General features: G+C 47.6%; 1 protein-coding gene across 1 annotated transcript in view; it reads left to right on the top strand.

Annotated features, from left to right (window-relative positions):
* The first annotated feature begins 6,707 nt into the window (after positions 1–6,707).
* The window catches only part of col5a3a (collagen, type V, alpha 3a), a 43,215-nt gene continuing 31,968 nt past the window's right edge, over positions 6,708–17,954 (top strand). The window contains 4 exon segments of the mRNA XM_067230847.1: positions 6,708–6,812; positions 15,055–15,222; positions 15,351–15,564; positions 15,859–16,021. Coding sequence (XP_067086948.1) covers positions 6,728–6,812; positions 15,055–15,222; positions 15,351–15,564; positions 15,859–16,021 — 630 coding nt within the window. The 5' untranslated portion in view covers positions 6,708–6,727.

Raw genomic sequence — 17,954 nt, 5'->3', positions numbered from 1 at the left:
AGAGCAGGGTCTGGATCAGGGTCTGGAGTTAGGACGAGAGCAGGGTCTGTATCAGGGTCTAGAGCTTGGACTAGAGCAGGGTCTGGATCAGAATCTAGAGCTAGGACTAGAGCAGGGTCTGGATCAGGGTCTAGAGCTAGGACTTGAGCAGGGTCTGGATCAAGGTCTAGAGCTAGGACTAGAGCAGGGTCTGGATCAGGGTCTGGAGTTAGGACGAGAGCAGGGTCTGTATCAGGGTCTAGAGCTAGGACTAGAGCAGGGTCTGGATCAGGATCTAGAGCTAGGACTAGAGCAGGGTCTGGATCAGGGTCTAGAGCTATGACTAGAGCAGGGTCTGGATCAGGGTCTGGAGTTAGGACGAGAGCAGGGTCTGGATCAGGGTCTATGACTAGAGCCCGGTCTGGATCAGGGTCTGGAGCTAGGAAACATGGAAAAGAGAGAGAGAGAGTGAAAGAAAAGAGAGATTAGGGACGAGTGCAAGTCCATACACGTTCTCCATCCCCACACGCTGTCCTTCTTCGGTCACGTGCAAATCCTCCCCTCAGCCTCAGATAAGCCTCCATCTCCATCATCCCAAACCGGGTTTAACCTGTCAGGCTCTTCTCCTCCAGCGACGGGTTGAGCTTCAAGCCTCATCAGCCTCTTCACCTCTCCTCTCCTTTGTCCATCCCTTCTCTTTGACCAGGAAGAGACCCCACACTGGCTCCACTCTCCTTGGCTTCCTCGGCGTCCTAATCGTCAATTTCCTGCCTGTTAAGTAGAAGGATACATCAACATATGTCCATTGAACCCTAAGTTGTATTGGGGCTGATGTTATCCCTGGCCTGACTGTCCATGTCTGGTGTCAGTCCTGCACAACAGATGGGAAAGGGTTGGCTCGCTTCTCTGTAACCCTGTTTCATGTTATTGTGATGAATCCAGGCTTATTGAAGTGCTAGGGATCGGTTCACTGTACTGTCTCATCTGGTAATTATGAAGAGAAGTTAAGGTTATTTCTGGTGCATTTATCAAAGATTGATCAACGCAAAAGCCAATCACGGATCTGGTTTTAAATGACACCTCGTAGGAGTTCTGGATCATTCACACATTGATTTAGTTGAATTAAATATATTGTTGTGTATATGAACAACTGAAAAAGAGTCCATCACGTGGGACAACCGAAAGTGAATGTTTTGAGCATGGGCCGCGGCAGATGAATGGACCTCATCTGAATGTGCCAGCCTTCCTAGTATTGTTGTCCCTGTTGGCATCCCGGTGTAGAACAGTGGGCAGCAGGCAGGATCAGCTGGATTCGGCTGGAAGGACCGTCCCTCGCGGCACAAACGCTGGCTCTGGGAAAGAACCCAGGGCACTGGAATGTTTGCTACAGGTCAGGAGTGGCCCTTTCTGCTCTTTTGTGTGCGGTCTGCTGGGGAGGTGTGGAATGCAAACTTCACATGGACAGAAGAAGAGAGAAGAAAGGAAAGCACACTAGGGGCAGAGGGACACAAAGCTTAAAGGAGCAGAGCGGAGCCACAGAGTGAGAAAAAAAAAGGGAGAGTCGGGAGAAGAGAAGAAAGGTTTTGGAGGCCTGCAGAACCACATGGATGGGGTACGGCCAGAGAGTTAATAAGAGTGTCATTTCGGAAGAAAATTGTTTGTTTAAGTCTGTTATTTAAACAACTTGATTCTACATGATAATTAGGCCGGGTCACCTCACTCTGGAAGTATTATAATTAACACCATACTGGCAACATTCACCCCAAACTGTCACATGACCCTGGTTACGTGAGAACGTATCCACCCAGTTTCCTGTCACCGTGGACCCAGTGTGCAGTCTAATAACCTGCATGGGTTCTGATTACATAGGTTAGCTGCTAGGATAGCACGATAATACTCTTAGCACTCTGATCCCACCCCTGCGATTTACTGCAGATTTGTTCCCCCTGCCATTGTCCAAGCTCTGGAGCTGAGCTGTAAGCTGTCATACCAACCCAGACGTGTGGCTGTGTGAAAAGGGGAGAGGGAGTAGGAAAGGGAGACTGAGAGAGAGAGAGAGACAGGTGGAGAGGTACAGTCGTGCAATATCAAAAGGCTGGCCTCGTTGATGTGTTTTTCTTGCCCTCTGGTACAGTAGACAATGGAGAAATGCACGGAAGAGTCTCTGACAGACAGAGAGGAATTACTGGACATCTGAAGGTGTTGTGTGAAGAGAGAGCTTGTGTATAAAACTGCTTCCTTTGAGACATGTGGAGTTAATTATGGGGGATCTCTACTTCTTCTGGTCTACAAAGCCAGCAGACAAGAGCTCAGCAAAGAGATGGATCTCCCTTCATTCTTTTCTTTCACTGTGTGTGACTGTGTGTGGGGTGAGTGTGTGTATGTCTATGTGTGTGTCTGTACATGGGAGGGAAAGGCTGTTAACCAGCGGTTACCAGTCTGGCATATTAACCTACATATTCCCACATTAGTCTTCTATTTTGCTCTTGCTCAATGTCTCTATTTTCCGACATTGACACAAACTACATTCAAAGAGCACTTTTTCACGTGCTACACACAGATGTCACCTTACGGAGAAAATACTCTCTTTTTGTATCTTACTCTTCAAACCAAGTCAATGTCTGCAGTGTTGTATTCAGCAAGCTGCCCCACCTCACACAAATTGACTCAAACACACAATTTACAATTCATACAAAGAAGCCTGTTATTATTACATGCTCAATCACCGTCATTATCACTGACCCAACCCTCACAGCGTAAGTAGATAATGCCAGGGGTAGGATGGCATGGTGTGTGATCTATTTGGTTCGGGGGAAACATTTGACACTCAAACCAATCCATTATCATGGGCAATTTCACAGTTTACACTGGAGTGGTGTACTATGCAAGATTATGTATCTTCAGTGCCCCTTAGAAAAAGTCTGTAAAGCATTTCCCCCCAAACATACATAAATCATGTTTCTGTCAAGCAGAAAGAGTCATTTGTCTCCTCACTCTGAAACTTCAGATGCATATTTTCCGCAGCGGACTGACGGCTGTCCTGTTCCGGCATGTTCTGGTCCTGGGGAAGAGGCGTGAGGCCGACTTGGCATGAGCCTCATCCTATAGTCATCTCTTATTCCCGACTCATGCCAACTCTACCACGATTATGTTCTCTTGACTTATTACCCTCGCAGAAAATGATGCCAAATGACGTCCTCTCATCTTCTACACTACTCTCAGAAACGATTCCATGATAAGACATTTCTATCGTCACTTACCCACGCATCATTTTGTACTTAGAAGAGAGATAAAGAAAGAGAGTTTTCCCACAAATGGAGATGCAGATAAAGAGAGATTCACAGAGATAAACAGAGAGAGAGATGATTAATACGACACTTAAGTGGCCACTTATAAATGTGTCTGTGAGGGACTGAAGACCATGGTAAGTTATACTTAAAATATGCAGACGGTAAGACTCAGATGCATGAGTGAAAGGGAGAGCAGCTGGTGCCGTCGCCCTGCACGGCTCCTCGTTTGAGAGAAACCTCCAGCTTCCTCCACGGGTCTGGGACAGATTCATCCCTTGCCAGCCTTGATCTCTGACATAGTTTTTTTTTACTCACCACACCAAGAGCATAATGTGTCAAAACACAGATGGCGTCTCGTGTCTTGGTGTTCCACATGATTTGTGTATTTTGCCAGTGTATCCAGATGAAAGAGGATTTGTCAAATTATGATGATTTGTGTTGGGCTGCTAAGACCTTTCGAGACTGCTAAGAACGTTTTTTAATCCGACTGAACATGTCGTCATTTCAACAAGAAAAAAATAAGAAAAAAAATCAAATAGAATTTTCATTTAAGTTGTTTTCAAATGCTGAGTCGGTGAGTGATAATATGTTACCGGCCAGTGACAAAAGATGAAAGTTCTTTTTTGTCTATTTTATCTGTAGTGTGCTTGGGTGCAGAATGTCCTGTGGTACCTTTGTGCAAAGGCACAGCATGAAAATAGTCACAGCAAGGCTGAGTCAGCACTGGCTCATGACAGGGGGGAGAAGCACAGATGACAGCGGTGATATTGGAATAGAAATGAGATCCATTTTACATTTACATTTAGTCATTTAGCAGACGCTCTTATCCAGAGCGACTTACAGTAAGTACAGGGACATTCCCCCGAGGCAAGTAGGGTGAAGTGCCTTGCCCAAGGACACAACGTCATTCGGTTGGCATAGCCGGGAATCGAACTAGCAACCTTCTGATTACTAGCCCAATTCCCTAACTGCTCAGCCATCTGAATCCATGCCAGATCCAATCATGAAATCCATGGGAAATGTATCTCCATCCTGGCATTCACTCAAAATGGCAAACAGGAGAAAATGAACGGAATATATTATTGGTAACTGGGTGTCCGCCTTGTCTTTTCTAATGCTCGAGTACCTAATCTCTGCTCCGACACGAGCTGAGGTGTTTAGACGGTCAGAGAGACCCCCGTGGATGTGTGTGGTTTCGTGTGCATGGATTGGTTTCATCCGTGCGGTTTCATGTGGTGGGCCTTGGAGAGAGGGAGCCCACTAAGGGCCCACGACGAGTAGAGGAACAGAAGAGGTTGTGTACTGTACACAACCTCCGGGTGGATGGGGTTACACAGCACATCCTCTGGAAGTATTTCTCACCCAAAGCTCAGACTACCAGCTTCCCTCTTCGTAACTATCTGCTAAAACCTGCCAGGAATGTGGCTGGGATTCGGGGCAGCTAAGCCTGTTGTTCTGGGGGAAGAGAAAGAGGGACTTGGGTCTCCTTCTGTTTACCTAGCACATCAGGCTTGGGATGTAAATATGTCTGTGTGTTCCCGGGGTTAGCTTGTCATCTCCCATATCCCTGGCAACCTTCCCAATCCACCGTCTTCACATATTGATCATTCATCTTTCCCGTATTCCCCATCTTTGAAACTAACTGAAAGTAACTGTCTCCTAGCATGTTAGTGGTGGATGACCTGCTCCTTGATTCCGGCTTCATCAAGTGTCCTGGGTTGCTTTGGACAGAATGTTTCCCATGCAAAAGTATGTTTGTGTTCCGACAGTACTTCCTGTGAGGGGTGGACGTGTAACTCCCATCCTTTCCTTACCAAAGAGCTCTGCGGAGATGGAAAAGCAGATGATCGTGAGGATCTGCATGAAAGAATTGCTTGTGAGGGTTGCTGGGCTGTCCTCCTCTTCCCCTCGCTGTGGTTATACAGTCATCCTCCCTCTGGTCTCCGTTGAGAGGAATGGTTTGGCTCATCTCCTCTACGGCATTTGGGTTTTCCAGCTCATCCTGTAAGGCCTGTTTGCAGCCTGGACTACGATGACGTCGGGTTTGTTTTGTTTTTTCAGTACCGAAAGTCTTTTAATTCCATTTCAAATTCATATGTTATGTCTTTGTTACACCCACAGACACCCCAGACTGGGTTTCTGGGGTTTCAGCTTCACCGTTCACTCTCGACATGGTCTCACAACAGGGTCCCCGTTGTCTGCATGCAAAGCTCAGCAAAGGATGAGGAAAATTGAGAAAAAACATGTTCCTTCTCGAAATAGGGAAACATTCAACTATGCGTTCTCGATATTCCGCCAAGAGCCGATCTGTACACAATTTCCTATCCACAGATCTAATCTAAAGTCAGCTGGGACCATCTCAACACTGTTAGTGTGCTCTGGGTAAGAGCATCTGATAAATGACTAGATGTTAGATGGCTATGCCATCTAACATTTGCTAACATCTGCTATTATAGACAGACATCAGCTGTGATAGGGTCATCAGGATGTGTCTCAGCAGCTCTGAACCCTTCCTTCCTGAACCTTCTTCCATTCCTGGCCTCTCACCTTGCAGGAGTGAAGGTGACATGGCCTGTGTAGTCTGGTCAAGTTGCTGCTTGTGTGAGGTAGGGAAGCAATACTGGAAGGTGATAAGAGAGATGGGAAAAAGATAAGGTCATCTGGATCACTCGGCATGAACTGGCGTCCTAGAACATTTATTACTGTGAAGTTCAAAGCACAAATGGATCCTGCGTGTCAGCCAACACTCGTGATGGTCTTATAGCAACCTTCACATTTGTAAGGGTTTTTACATCAACAATTTGTGACTTGTTGAGGTCATTTGCATTTAGTATGCATTCAATCATTTTCATCATTCAATTAAAGGAACATTACCTGCATCAACTACATTCGACAGATTACAGGGTTTTATAAAAAATAATTAGAGATTTCTCATCATTTGAAATAGAGGCTATACGCATACAAGAATGGCGCAGAGTTGCGGCGCACTAATGCTACAAGGTCGATGGGTTTAATAAGCATGAGTTGGTGTGAAGTTTGCCACTCATGACATGTGTCCTTTGTATGCACCATTCATTGTCGACCACGGTCGCGGGACTCAGTTTTTGTTTGGGAGGGAGCGGAGAGGGGGAGTGTAGTGAGAGAGAGAGAGAGAGAGAGACAGAGAGAGAGAGAGAGAGAGAGAGAGAGAGAGAGAGAGAGAGAGAAAGAGAGAGAGAGAGAGAGAGAGAGGGAGGGAGGGTGAAGAGGTGGGGGTGAAATTGAATGAGAGGGACGGAGCGAAGAGGAGAGGATTCTCCCAAAAAGTTCTAAGTAGTTGCAAAGTGAAACTTCAGACCGAGTGTGCTCAAGCGTCGCACTGGTTCTCTTTACTCCTCTACGCATGGCTGCAAAGTGTCTATACTTTTAGCCTTTCACAAACTTCTGTGGCGGAGCCAAGTGGGTCTCTGCTCTGAAAGATGGACCGCTTAAAACGGACGTCAGCGCACAGGAGATTACCGCTGTTTCTTATGGTCCTACTACACGCAACAACTTCACATGCTGGTAAAGTATCTGTCTGAATGCACCTGCTTAGAAATCAAAGGGTCACACTGTATGGCCGGTAGAATAGTGAGTTGCATTTGATTGAAATCAAATGCAAACTCAAGTTAATGTTCAGTATTGCGCGTTGAAATAAATCAACGGTCATATACAACGTACTAACTAGGGTAATCCAGGCCTTTAATATTTTATTTTTATTTGTAAATATAACCCGTTCCGCGCATATTTGTGCACTTAGTCGAGACCATGATCTTTGAGGTTGATATCTGTATTTTTGATCTGTGTGGATGCTGCTGGTTAAAACTTGTCCACTGAACGACCGTCTGGAGTTACTTTCTAGCGGGCGTTAACGCTTAATCACTTTAGAAGCTAAAGTCATTCCTTCCTCTAACTAACATTGATCATTTGAAGGGTAAAACATTTCTGATAAGATGGGCTTCTTATCAATTCGTTCAGTACGTCTTTGCACGACATGCGCTTGATATGTTGCCTCAACTTGTCCTGCCCTTCTCATTGAATTTCCAAGCAGGATGATATTTCACTGTTTGTTCGTGCCATGAATAAACTCTCCAAATTTGGATCATCAGATGTAATTGGAGTCCCTCTGTAAAGCCAGCATCCATATTCCAATGGGCCTGTGATGTCATGTTTGAGTTTGCTCGTGACCACTGTCGGTTTACTGTGAAACGATTTAACGTTGGCTTGAGAAAGAGGGGAATGGCTGAAGACTGACCTAACACAGTAGATTAAAATTCCTGTCATGGAGTTGTTTAATGTTCTCACACAAGTCCCAGGAGAAGTAACTTGGCTGCTTATTCAAAGTTATGGTCCCCAAGAAATTTAGTGCTTTTACAAATATTTGCCTTGATGTATTTATGTTGTTAATGTGTAATTCGTAATTGCAGAAGATGGTTGGTGCAGTAATGATTTATTCGGACACAATTTCTTATGGTTTGGCTACAGGAGAATGCTGTTGTCCATCATGCCATGGCCTGGTCAATGTGGTGATCATGGGTTGCTTACAAGCCACCACAGCTAGACACATCTGACCATTGTCTATCCTGAGATGACCATTAAAATGACCATATATGGTCTACAGAGGGTCAGTAAAACAACAGTCCTGGGATATGAAGCCTTTGTATCAGGGTGGAAAAGATGCCCTCTGGCCGTGTCTTGAGTGTCTTGGACAGCGCTGGTTTCTTGCAGGTGCTCTCCCCTGTGAGACAGGCTGATGAGGAGACATGCCTCAACAGCTGAAGTTAACCCTCTGCTCACCAGAACGGTTTTTAAAGCACATCCCATTTTCACTTGAGAATTTGACAAACAACCAAAAAGGATGGGAATTGCCGGAATGGGTTGCCTGAAATACAAAAGTCACATTCGAGGACTAAACCTTGAAAACATCAGACTCACTGACTGTGTTGCCTGGGCTGGGAGAGTGTGTGCATAGAGGAGCAATGGTGTGAGGGATGTATGTGCTGCTGCTGACATGGCAGTCCTGAAGCTGTTTGATGGTGGGTAAGGCTGTTTTTCCCATGTGTTCACTGTGTGTTTTAGAGAGCCGGGGACAGAACTCCGTCGTCATGTTTGATGACAGGAAGAGAGACATTCTTGCACACGTCCGCAGTTTGTCCTCTGTTCCTGTGCCTCTGCACATATTTTCGATTCCCTTTTTTCTTTCGCTGTTCAAAGGCTCCGGATGGTGGGGGTTTGTTTCTTTTTCAGATGCTGAATCTCCTCATTTACATCCCTCCCTCCCTCCCTCCCTCCCTCCCTCCCTCCCTCCCTCCCTCCCTCCCTCCCTCCCTCCCTCCCTCCCTCCCTCCCTCCCTCCCTCCCTCCCTCCCTCCCTCCCTCCCTCCCTCCCTCCCTCCCTCCCTCCCTCCCTCCCTCAGGGAGTATGACACTGGGGGGGTGGGGGAATTCACGCGTGCAGCCCCCTCTGTGGGTCCTATTTGATCCCCCTCCGTCCTGATCCTGCAGAAGACTCCCAGAGGAGAGCAGGAGGCGTCGTGCTCCTTTTGATCCCCAGACAGAATCAGTAGCAAAGCAGCACGTTTTTGTCAGCAGCAAAGAAAAGAGGGCCAAGTAACCGTGCACACAAGTCATTGCCGCTAGAAACTCAGCTTGGAGTTCTCGTCACGGAGCAATCGAACCTGACGCTCTGCGTGAGGTTCTCCTCTTCACCCGGTACACAATCAGACTCGTGTCCCAAATGTTAGGATGAATTTGCCTGTAATTCTGCTAGTTTATGCCAACTGTTTGGAATGATATAACAGCCAATACATGGAGATATTACTTAACGTCGTGTGGCGCCAGTCTTAAATCTATGGTGAGCAAGAAACATCTGGCCTCCAGAAAGCCAACAGCCCCTTCCCCCAGGCTCTGTCCCCATGCTGAAGAGAACGATGGCTCATGCTGCTTTTTGAGGACAGGAGATGAGGCCCCTTTCTGTTCCAGCCGTCCTCTCATGTGAGTGGACCTCTTTGTGGTGTCCTTTTACCTGTCATCCATTGAACAGGGACCAGACATACACTTTGATCTGACATGTACACCAGACCATAGATAACTTTGATCAACGTTGTGCACGATCCTCTTCGGAGTGCACAACAGTAGCACGCTACTTGACTAAAATCATCTGTAGCCACATCTTATACATTAAACCCTCACACACACACACACATGCACATAGAGCCACACTTCCGCATGCATGCACACCCCGCACACACACGCCCAAACACCCAAACGCACACACAACCTTTTGACTAAGGAACTGGTGATCCTTTTTTAGTGATCAGTTTTCACGACGGCGAAAGGCTCCTCTGTGCTATTCTGTGTACATTATCCCTGACACCTGGACAGGTGTTCTAATACGTCTCGAGGCCAAATAGGCCCACAGCGAGCAAAGAAGGGCTGAAAGGAGAAAGGCATTCCGTTTCTCTCAACTACTGCAGGTCCAGAGCCTCAAAGAGAGAGGGCCCGCTGATGACATGTGGATGCGGCATGGCGTGTCGTGTTTTGCTTGGTGCGGCTCTGATCCTGCACACCACGATAGCCGCCTCGGTGTTATGATATCCCAGAAAGGGATTGATGGCGGACAGTCGACAGGAAATAGGCTGTTTATATGTGGGTGCGTGGGTTTGCGTGCGCTGTTCCCTCTTTGTGTGTGGGCATGTGTGTGTGTGTCTCCGTGGGTGCGTATCCCGCGAGGGGACAGAGCGGACACGGGCAGGTGTTTCCTCTTCGGGCCCAGTAGGGCCTGGCCTGTCTGCTGTTCACGCGGTGAGCAAACATTAGCAGAACAAACCGTCGAGATGGAAGAATGTCAGAGTGACGCGAGTTAGAGGGCGGTGTGCAACCAAACCAGATCTGTCCAGACAGCACTCAGCTCCATCCATACAGTAGAGTCACTCGCATTGAACCAAAAGGAAAATCCCCCATTCAGAACTCCCAACATCACAGTCCGACAATCACCACCTTTGTCTTGTCGGATTAAAGACAGCACGCCGGAGACAGGCAGTGAGAGGGTGGGGGTTTGGACCGTGAACAGGAGGGCCCAGCCGTGTCAGCGAGACACCCACACATACGTGTGCGGCGTGTGTGCTTAGACATGCCAGGTTCACACATGTACCGCATAGCCCGCATCCCTGAGTCGTTGGACCATGAAAGACCGTGCTGGGAGAGAAATTGAGAGAGATAGAGAGAGAGAGAGAGAGAGAGAGAGAGAGAGAGAGAGAGAGAGAGAGAGAGAGAGAGAGAGAGAGAGAGAGAGAGAGAGAGAGAGAGAGAGAGAAAGAAAGAAAGGATAACAGAGGGGAAAGAAAGAGGGAGCAAGAGGAAGAGCAAGGGAGACGAAGAGCGCAAACAAGACACTCGGGGAGAGAGCAGAGGCAGCAAGAAGAGGAGGGACCAAAGTCCGATAGAAAGAGAGGGAAATGGACGGAGAGAGGGAGAGAGAGTGATAGAGAGAGGGCAGGGCCAAAGAGGTGCGACGGGTGGATTCCCAGCGGTCTCCCACACAACCATGCACTTGAATGGCTCCCAAACTCCCGGTGATAACTCAAAGCAGACCCAGCCCTGAAGCCCAATCAACATGATAAATATTGCAGTCTGCTGGCCCACATTCCTCCTACACCACACATTCCTCCATCTCCATGTAAACTTGCCCTGCTATATGGTGGACAACTCTGATTATCCCCTCTTGCATGTCCTCCACTGTTTAGAAAGTGGGCGAGCCGTGTGTTTGACATACTAATGATGGACAGGATTCTGAAAGAGAACAAAGGGATTGTTGAGAGGTGGAATATACAGTACTGCTATTTGGTACACAGGTGGGGCTTTTAACTTTTGTAATCAATTGTGGTTAATGTCATTAGGTGTTATTATATTTAATTGGCTCTGTTTGCTTTGTTTTACGCTAAAGTGTGTCCAAATGTTAGTGGTAATACATTGGAACAGGAGGCGTGTTTAGAGGTCCTGGCCCCATGCCTGTGAGGGCCACATAGCAGTGACCCCGACCCCTGGGTCAGAGGTCTGCTTCTGGGTAAATTAGACCAACTGAAGCCCTCATGTTAGTGCCTTTTTATTCAAGAGGGTATTTCATCTCCACATATATCCTTGACTCCCCATTTTAGGAACATAAGCCAGTTGATGTCATTCATCAATACCATATTCCAAAGAAATACTGCCTCAGAGAAATGTGAATAGAAAGCGACATTTCCTAAAGTTCAAACGGAATATGAAGGATTTGAGACGCTGACATTCACATGCCTGACAGACACATGGCTGACATCTGCTGATATGTCGACAGCTCGAGAATATCAAGAAAGGATATCGCCAGACACCGAGCAGAGCACCAATCACAGCTGAGTCGATCTGACTCCTCTGCTCTGCCGGGCTCTGGGTGGGATGGGGAAGACGCTGTCTCTGCCCAGTCTCATTCCTGGCGGGATGTTGGAGAAATCCCCTGATCGCCATGATCATATTCAACAATGGGTGGTACTGTAGGTTAGGCCCGGGAGTGGTGAGAGACAGAGAGCGAGAAAGTGAGAGTGAGAGAGAGCATCTGCAAGATGCGGCTTGTGTAACTGGAGAAGGGAAAAGAGAGTTGAGAATGTACTCGCTGTATGTCCGTTGTCGTGTGAAATCGACGACCAACGTTCTCTCTGTGTCAGAGGGCCAATCGAGCGCTCAGATTTCAAAAAGCCCAGGGGCCAGAAGTGCCATAAGACAGACACACATAGGCACAGGACAGACTCGCTGTCTTATCAGACACAAAGTTTCCACGGAAGCACTGAGGACCAAAAAGATCCAGAAGAACCCTATTCTCCTCACGTAATGTTGATCTGAATGCAGAACAGTCTCCTGGCACTGACTCAGTGACGGTAGCCGTTGATGAGATTCCAAAATGCTGCTTTGATGAAGATTAAGTGTGTGGGGCCACTGTGTGGACATGTAGAAGAGTATATAGACAGGTAAGGTGAGGTGAGGATATCAGCTCCAGTCAGATGATGTACAGGTAAAGCTGGCTGAGGAGACAGTGCCGCGAGACAACTAGATTGGCTGATAGATTGTTGGCCCCGAATCAGACGATGGAGACAGATCCAATTGTTAGGAGTTAGCGAGATCGTTTTGATCCTGGGCTGGCTCCAGATCTTTAGAACATAGCCACCTGCCTCATGGCTGAAGCTCCACATGTCGGTTACAAGCGGTGCAGTATTTCTCGAAGAATTTGCTGTGCAGCTTGTTTTCACATGCAATGTCACAGAGGAATTTAGAACAACCGAGAGAAAACAAAGCCGGACTATATGTTCTGAATAACTCTCTTAGGGGATAGAGAAAACAGAAAGCTTGGCAAAAGCAAATCACAGAAATATTCTCTCCTCTCCTCCAAAGAAGGTTGAATAAGCACTATATGCAGTTCACAGATAGGAAACAAATCCCTATAGGGCTTTAGGGTTACTTCTGTAGAGGTTTAAATCATGTTAGCATACTTCAGTGTCAGTAAAGTAATTTAAATCTTACATTGTAATGTTAAATAAAGTCTGAATAGATAACAAGTGTCAAACAAGTGAAAGACAAATGTCCACCAGGCATCGGGTCCATCCATATCGTTTTTATGCAGATCTATGTTGGAATAAATATTTTTTAGAACAGGTTATATTATGCAAACATATTTGATATGACAATTACATATTTGTATGCTTTTCAAAGTCGTTACTGTGTTTTTTGGTCCTTTATAAATCTTCTTTTTGCAAACATTGGTCTTTCAGTTTGTATCTGGCAGATAAAGGGTCCTGGAGGAATGTTCTGGTGCTCCTCCCATTGTTTGGCCCCAAGGCGTTGCACAATTGCTCTTCTGTATTTCTCCCTTTGTACTGTAATGGAAAAACTGCAGGGGTCAAAGGTGAGGCTTAAGCCTTTCTGTCAGTTTTTACAAGAGACTTGCCTGTACCGTTTGTACCATTGGACTGGGACACTGGTGATTGAGGGAGCAAGTAGGGACATCGATGATGTGCAGCACTTCTGCGTGTCTTTACAAACAGAGCGGTCATGAAGTGACAGTGTCTGTCAGGGTGTTAAGTTAAAACACCTGATCAGACATGCTACAATGTAGAATAGTTGGGACAGGATAGCACGTTGGGAATGAAAATGTGGACTGAAAGCTGAATGAGGGTTTTTCAGTTGTCAGACGCTCTGTGTAAGGCAGCATCACGAAGACACATCCTAATTGTGTCCAAGCTGCTTCAGATTAAAACTGTGTTCGGCTTCATCCAAACATCATCACCCTCTGACCTGTTCTTCTCTCTTTCTCGTTTTTTGTGTGTTTGCATGCTTGTATGTGTGTGTGTGTGTGTGTATGTGTGTGTGTGTATGTGTGTAAACGCACATTAAGGGTCTGTGAACGGATGAATTATTCATCGACATTTACTTAGACCACAGTAATGCCGGGCAATTAGGCTGGGTTTGAAAAGCATCGTCTGTGTGTGGGCTAATGTGTTCAAGCATGAGCAGTTGGGTTGCATGTGTGGCAGCTTTGTTTGTTGGGGGGGGGGGGGCAAAAACTCCCGCAATTATTCCATTTACAGAGATTGTTAATAACTCAGTATCAAAGTCAAATGTAAGTTCCTTTGTCTGAGGTACTTTTAAGTCATCACCTGATGGTCTCCTCTGTGTCGGGGGCCACGCTGTAATTCACAGCTTAACCTATTTACAGTTCTGTTGCTGTGCTATAGGACTTTGTCTGTGAGACTGGAGCTGTTCCCAATAAAAAGTCCAAGGCTATGCAAATAAACAGTGCTATAAAATGTTACACAGTGTTTTCCGCAAGCATTGTCTGGGCACCGGTAAACTCTCACCACATGTTTAATTAACAGAGAATAAAAGGCAAGCGACGGTGTAAGGGGGGAGGGGGGGGCGGAGAGGGAGAGGGAGGGGGAGCTATTTGAATTCATGCCTGGAATGCTAAGTGCTGCGTTGCCCTTAACAGTCTCACTCAGCCAGCTGGTGGGATACGAAGGAAGCAAAGCTCTGAACTCACCGAAGCTCAGGGCTGAACTTTATCAACACAAAATCTAATAACACACCCAGCCAGCCAACTGTTAAATAAACCAAAGTCACACTGTAATTAGATCTTTTTCAGGGGAGCTCTTTCCCACACGTTCTTCCCATCTTTCATACATTGAGGAAATGGCCTTTGTGTGGAGAATACAAATAATACCACTAAAAGAATCATGCATTATTCACGCCAGTGAATGATAGAGAGGGATGGTGTTTCCTGTAGTGACAGGCTGAGGGCAGGTGTCAGCTGTCAGGTGGGCTCGAGGTTCAGCAGGATTACGGCGGAGGCTGGGCCACAACTCTATCCCATAATAACAGCCACAGCAGGCCACCTGCAGCCGAGCTCTTCTTGGAGCTGTCTCCATCCCCAGGCGCAGGAAGCTCCCATTCTGCACTGTTTATCGATCCCTCCACTAAGGCAGGCAGACCCGTCTCCCACCAAGAGACCTGCACCATAGCACACAGAAACATACAAGCTGTTATTTCTCGTTTTTGTTCCAAAAAAACATCCCGCTTGTTTTTCCTCTAAAAAATCAGGTTGGAATAGCGGAAAGCTTACGTTACAGTGGCACATTTCAAGTTACTGAATGCACCCATGACTATGAATGCATGAAATGGAATCCTGGGTTTGTTCTGAGTGTTGGGCTGGACTTGTGCTGACCTCCTCTCTCTCCCCCGTGTCCAGCCGAGCCCATCGACGTGCTCCGGGTGCTGGAGCTGTCGGAGGACATGGAGGGCGTTTCCATGGAGGCCGGTCTCTGCACGGCCAGGAAGGACACGGAGGAGGCCGACCTGGCCTTCAGGATCGACAAGAAGATCCAGCTCAGCGCTCCCACCAAGCAGCTCTACCCAGGTAGCCCTCGTCCAACGGACGTGGTCAATGGCTGCCCTTCCCCAGGGTTTAGTCACAAGGCCCGGGCTACCCCCAGCTGGTCTCCACCTCCAGCCAGACTGACCTCAATGTCTTCCCCTTCTCCCCAGACTCACCTTTCCCGGCGGATTTCTCCCTGATGGCCACGGTGCGAGCCAAGAAGGGCACCCAGTTCTTCCTGCTGTCGGTGTATGACGAGCAGGGCGTGCAGCAGCTGGGGCTGGAGGTGGGGCGCTCGCCGGTGTTCCTGTACGAGGACCACCAGGGACAGCCCTCTCCGGACCTCTACCCAATCTTTAAGAAGATCTCCTTGGCTGATGGAAAGTGGGTAGACGGGATGAGCCACCCAGGCTAGATTTTTGGCGTTATTGTGATTGACCCCTGTAACCTGGAAGCAGACAGGAGGGAAATAGACTAGCTCATCCTGAGGGTTGTGGTCTGTGTGTTACCATGATCCTCAACAGCACTGTTACCTGCCATTACCTTGATTTATATATTTTTTTACAATCGACAAGGATTCATCTGTTAGTTTTCTGCTTTCATCAATTCACATGAACCTACTGTGCTTCACTTAGCTCTGCTACATCTGAACGTTTGGCGTGTGCTCTGCATCTCCAGGTGGCACAGGATCGCTTACAGCGTACAGGGCAAGTCTGTCACCCTCTACCTGGACTGCGAGAAGGTGCAAACACTGGACCTTCTGAGAGGAGATGACCCCGTGGTCAGCACCGAGGGGGTGACCGTGTTCGGCACGCGCCTGCTGGATGAAGAGGTTTTCGAGGTAGAGACACTGCGTTCATATGTTTGCTTGTTGGCAGTTAACTGCCTCCACAGAGGAGGCTATTAGACGAGAATATGTCGTGTGCTGCAGCAACCTCATCCATCAAGTCATGTTATTCATGTCAAATCAGTGGAGACCTGTTTCATCATCCTATTACTACCCATTCGTTATTCGTCGTATACCCCACAGTGTGAGACTGTGGCAGCTGAATGTTCGGACAGCAATCCCTTGGAAGGTCCCTCTTACTTTCCAAACGCAATTCCTTCAGTTCTTCATATAGATAATAGGAAATGATAGATTAGGCAGGGTGGTGGCGCAGCGTGTGACTGGCCGGCCTGGGTAAGCCAGGGTTAATGCAGTATGGGTCGGAAGGCGTTGAGAGCAGCACTGCTGGACCGAGTCTGCAGAGTCTGTTGTTTCGTGAGGAGGAGAAGGACACGGTAGCCTGGGGAAGAGGAGGAGACGGGAGGAGCAGTGCTGTTCAGACATGCTCTGGCCTCGCCGCGCACACTTTGTTCACGCTTTGTATATTTAAGTGTGTACGTGTGTGTTAGTGTGTGTGTGTGTGTGAGCAAAGACCCGCGGACTGGCTGTGAATCTGTGCCGGTGAATGAGGACGGATTCTCCTGGAGGAGGAATGTCTCATGGGGTTCTCATTCCTCCTGCGTCACCTGTCAGCGCTTCTGTCCTCACTATCCCAGAGTAGCAAGGAAGGTCAGAGGTCATGGCAAAAACGAATTTGTCTGATCTAGGAATAGGTACTGTGCAAAGTGACACTTCGGGAGCCTGGAGGAAAAAATTGAATATGAAAAGGATTGGAAACCGGAGCAAACTGTGAATTTTGGTAGTGGTTCCAACGCCTCTACTATGACCTTTTGTGACCTTTTGTCAAAGTGTAAGTCATTCTCAGTGTGTCCCTGCTCATGTCACAGTCCCTACTACTCCATTGTCATTCCCAGTGCAGCTCCCGCCTAAATCACTGGGCTTGAACATAAAGGGGAGCTCAGTGCAAGTCCCGTCGCTCATCTATCTTCAACACATGTCCTCAGGCCATGGGACTATTCAGTTCAGAGAGACATAAAGAGAGAGAGAGAGCGAGAGAGAGAGAGAGGAAGAGAGAGAGAGGGCAAAACAAGGGAGGGAAGTGCACATAAGATGACCGCCTCTCTCCCTCAGGGCACCATGCTAACCTTGTGGCCCACCATACCCACATACTTCAGCCTTCTGAAGAGGACAGAGGACGAGCTATTATCAGTGCTTGATGACTTAATGGACGCACACTTCAGCACTCTCGGCTTTCACTCCGAGGAAACCAGATGTCCTTGTACTCGCAGTATAGCCACAGTCTCTCCTAATGGACAGGAACTCCATCGGTTTAGCCACGCCCACACAATGCCTTGCCCCTCCGTAACTCCTTCCATGTTCCTCATTCCCCTCTCACATGTCGTAACTCCCCCTGCCGCTGCCCCCTGCCATAATGAGACAGGCGACGCACTATTTATGAAACATAACTCTTACCCTCTTATCTTTCATCCCTCATTTTTTCATAACTTTTAGGATTCATTCGCAAAACAGCCCAGCCTATTACCCCTCCCTTGAACGAGCTTTCCAGCTAGCCGTCTCCTGGCTGTAAAAGATCCCGTGGTGATGACTAATGCTCCTCTTCAATTATCAATGTTCTCTCTTTAGTCTCTGCTCTCTATGTGGGAAGTAAGAGGCCTGTGCATGTTTTCCAGTTGAACTTTGTGTGTGTGGGTGTGTGTGCTTGTGCGTGTATGTGTGTGTATGTGTGTTAGTAAGTGAGTTTCTGGGTCATTGCAAAGTGACTCGGGTTAGGTTGGTACTGGGGTAGGGTTAGGTTAGAGTGCAGCCCATTCTCCGGCCTACAGACTGTTCCCAGGCTTTGGTTCCGGGGGGATCTGGGTGGGAGGCT

Source organism: Osmerus mordax, chromosome 3 (genome assembly GCF_038355195.1).
Source record: "Osmerus mordax isolate fOsmMor3 chromosome 3, fOsmMor3.pri, whole genome shotgun sequence".
Taxonomy (NCBI): domain Eukaryota; kingdom Metazoa; phylum Chordata; class Actinopteri; order Osmeriformes; family Osmeridae; genus Osmerus; species Osmerus mordax.
This window is presented reverse-complemented; position numbering and strand designations above follow the sequence as displayed.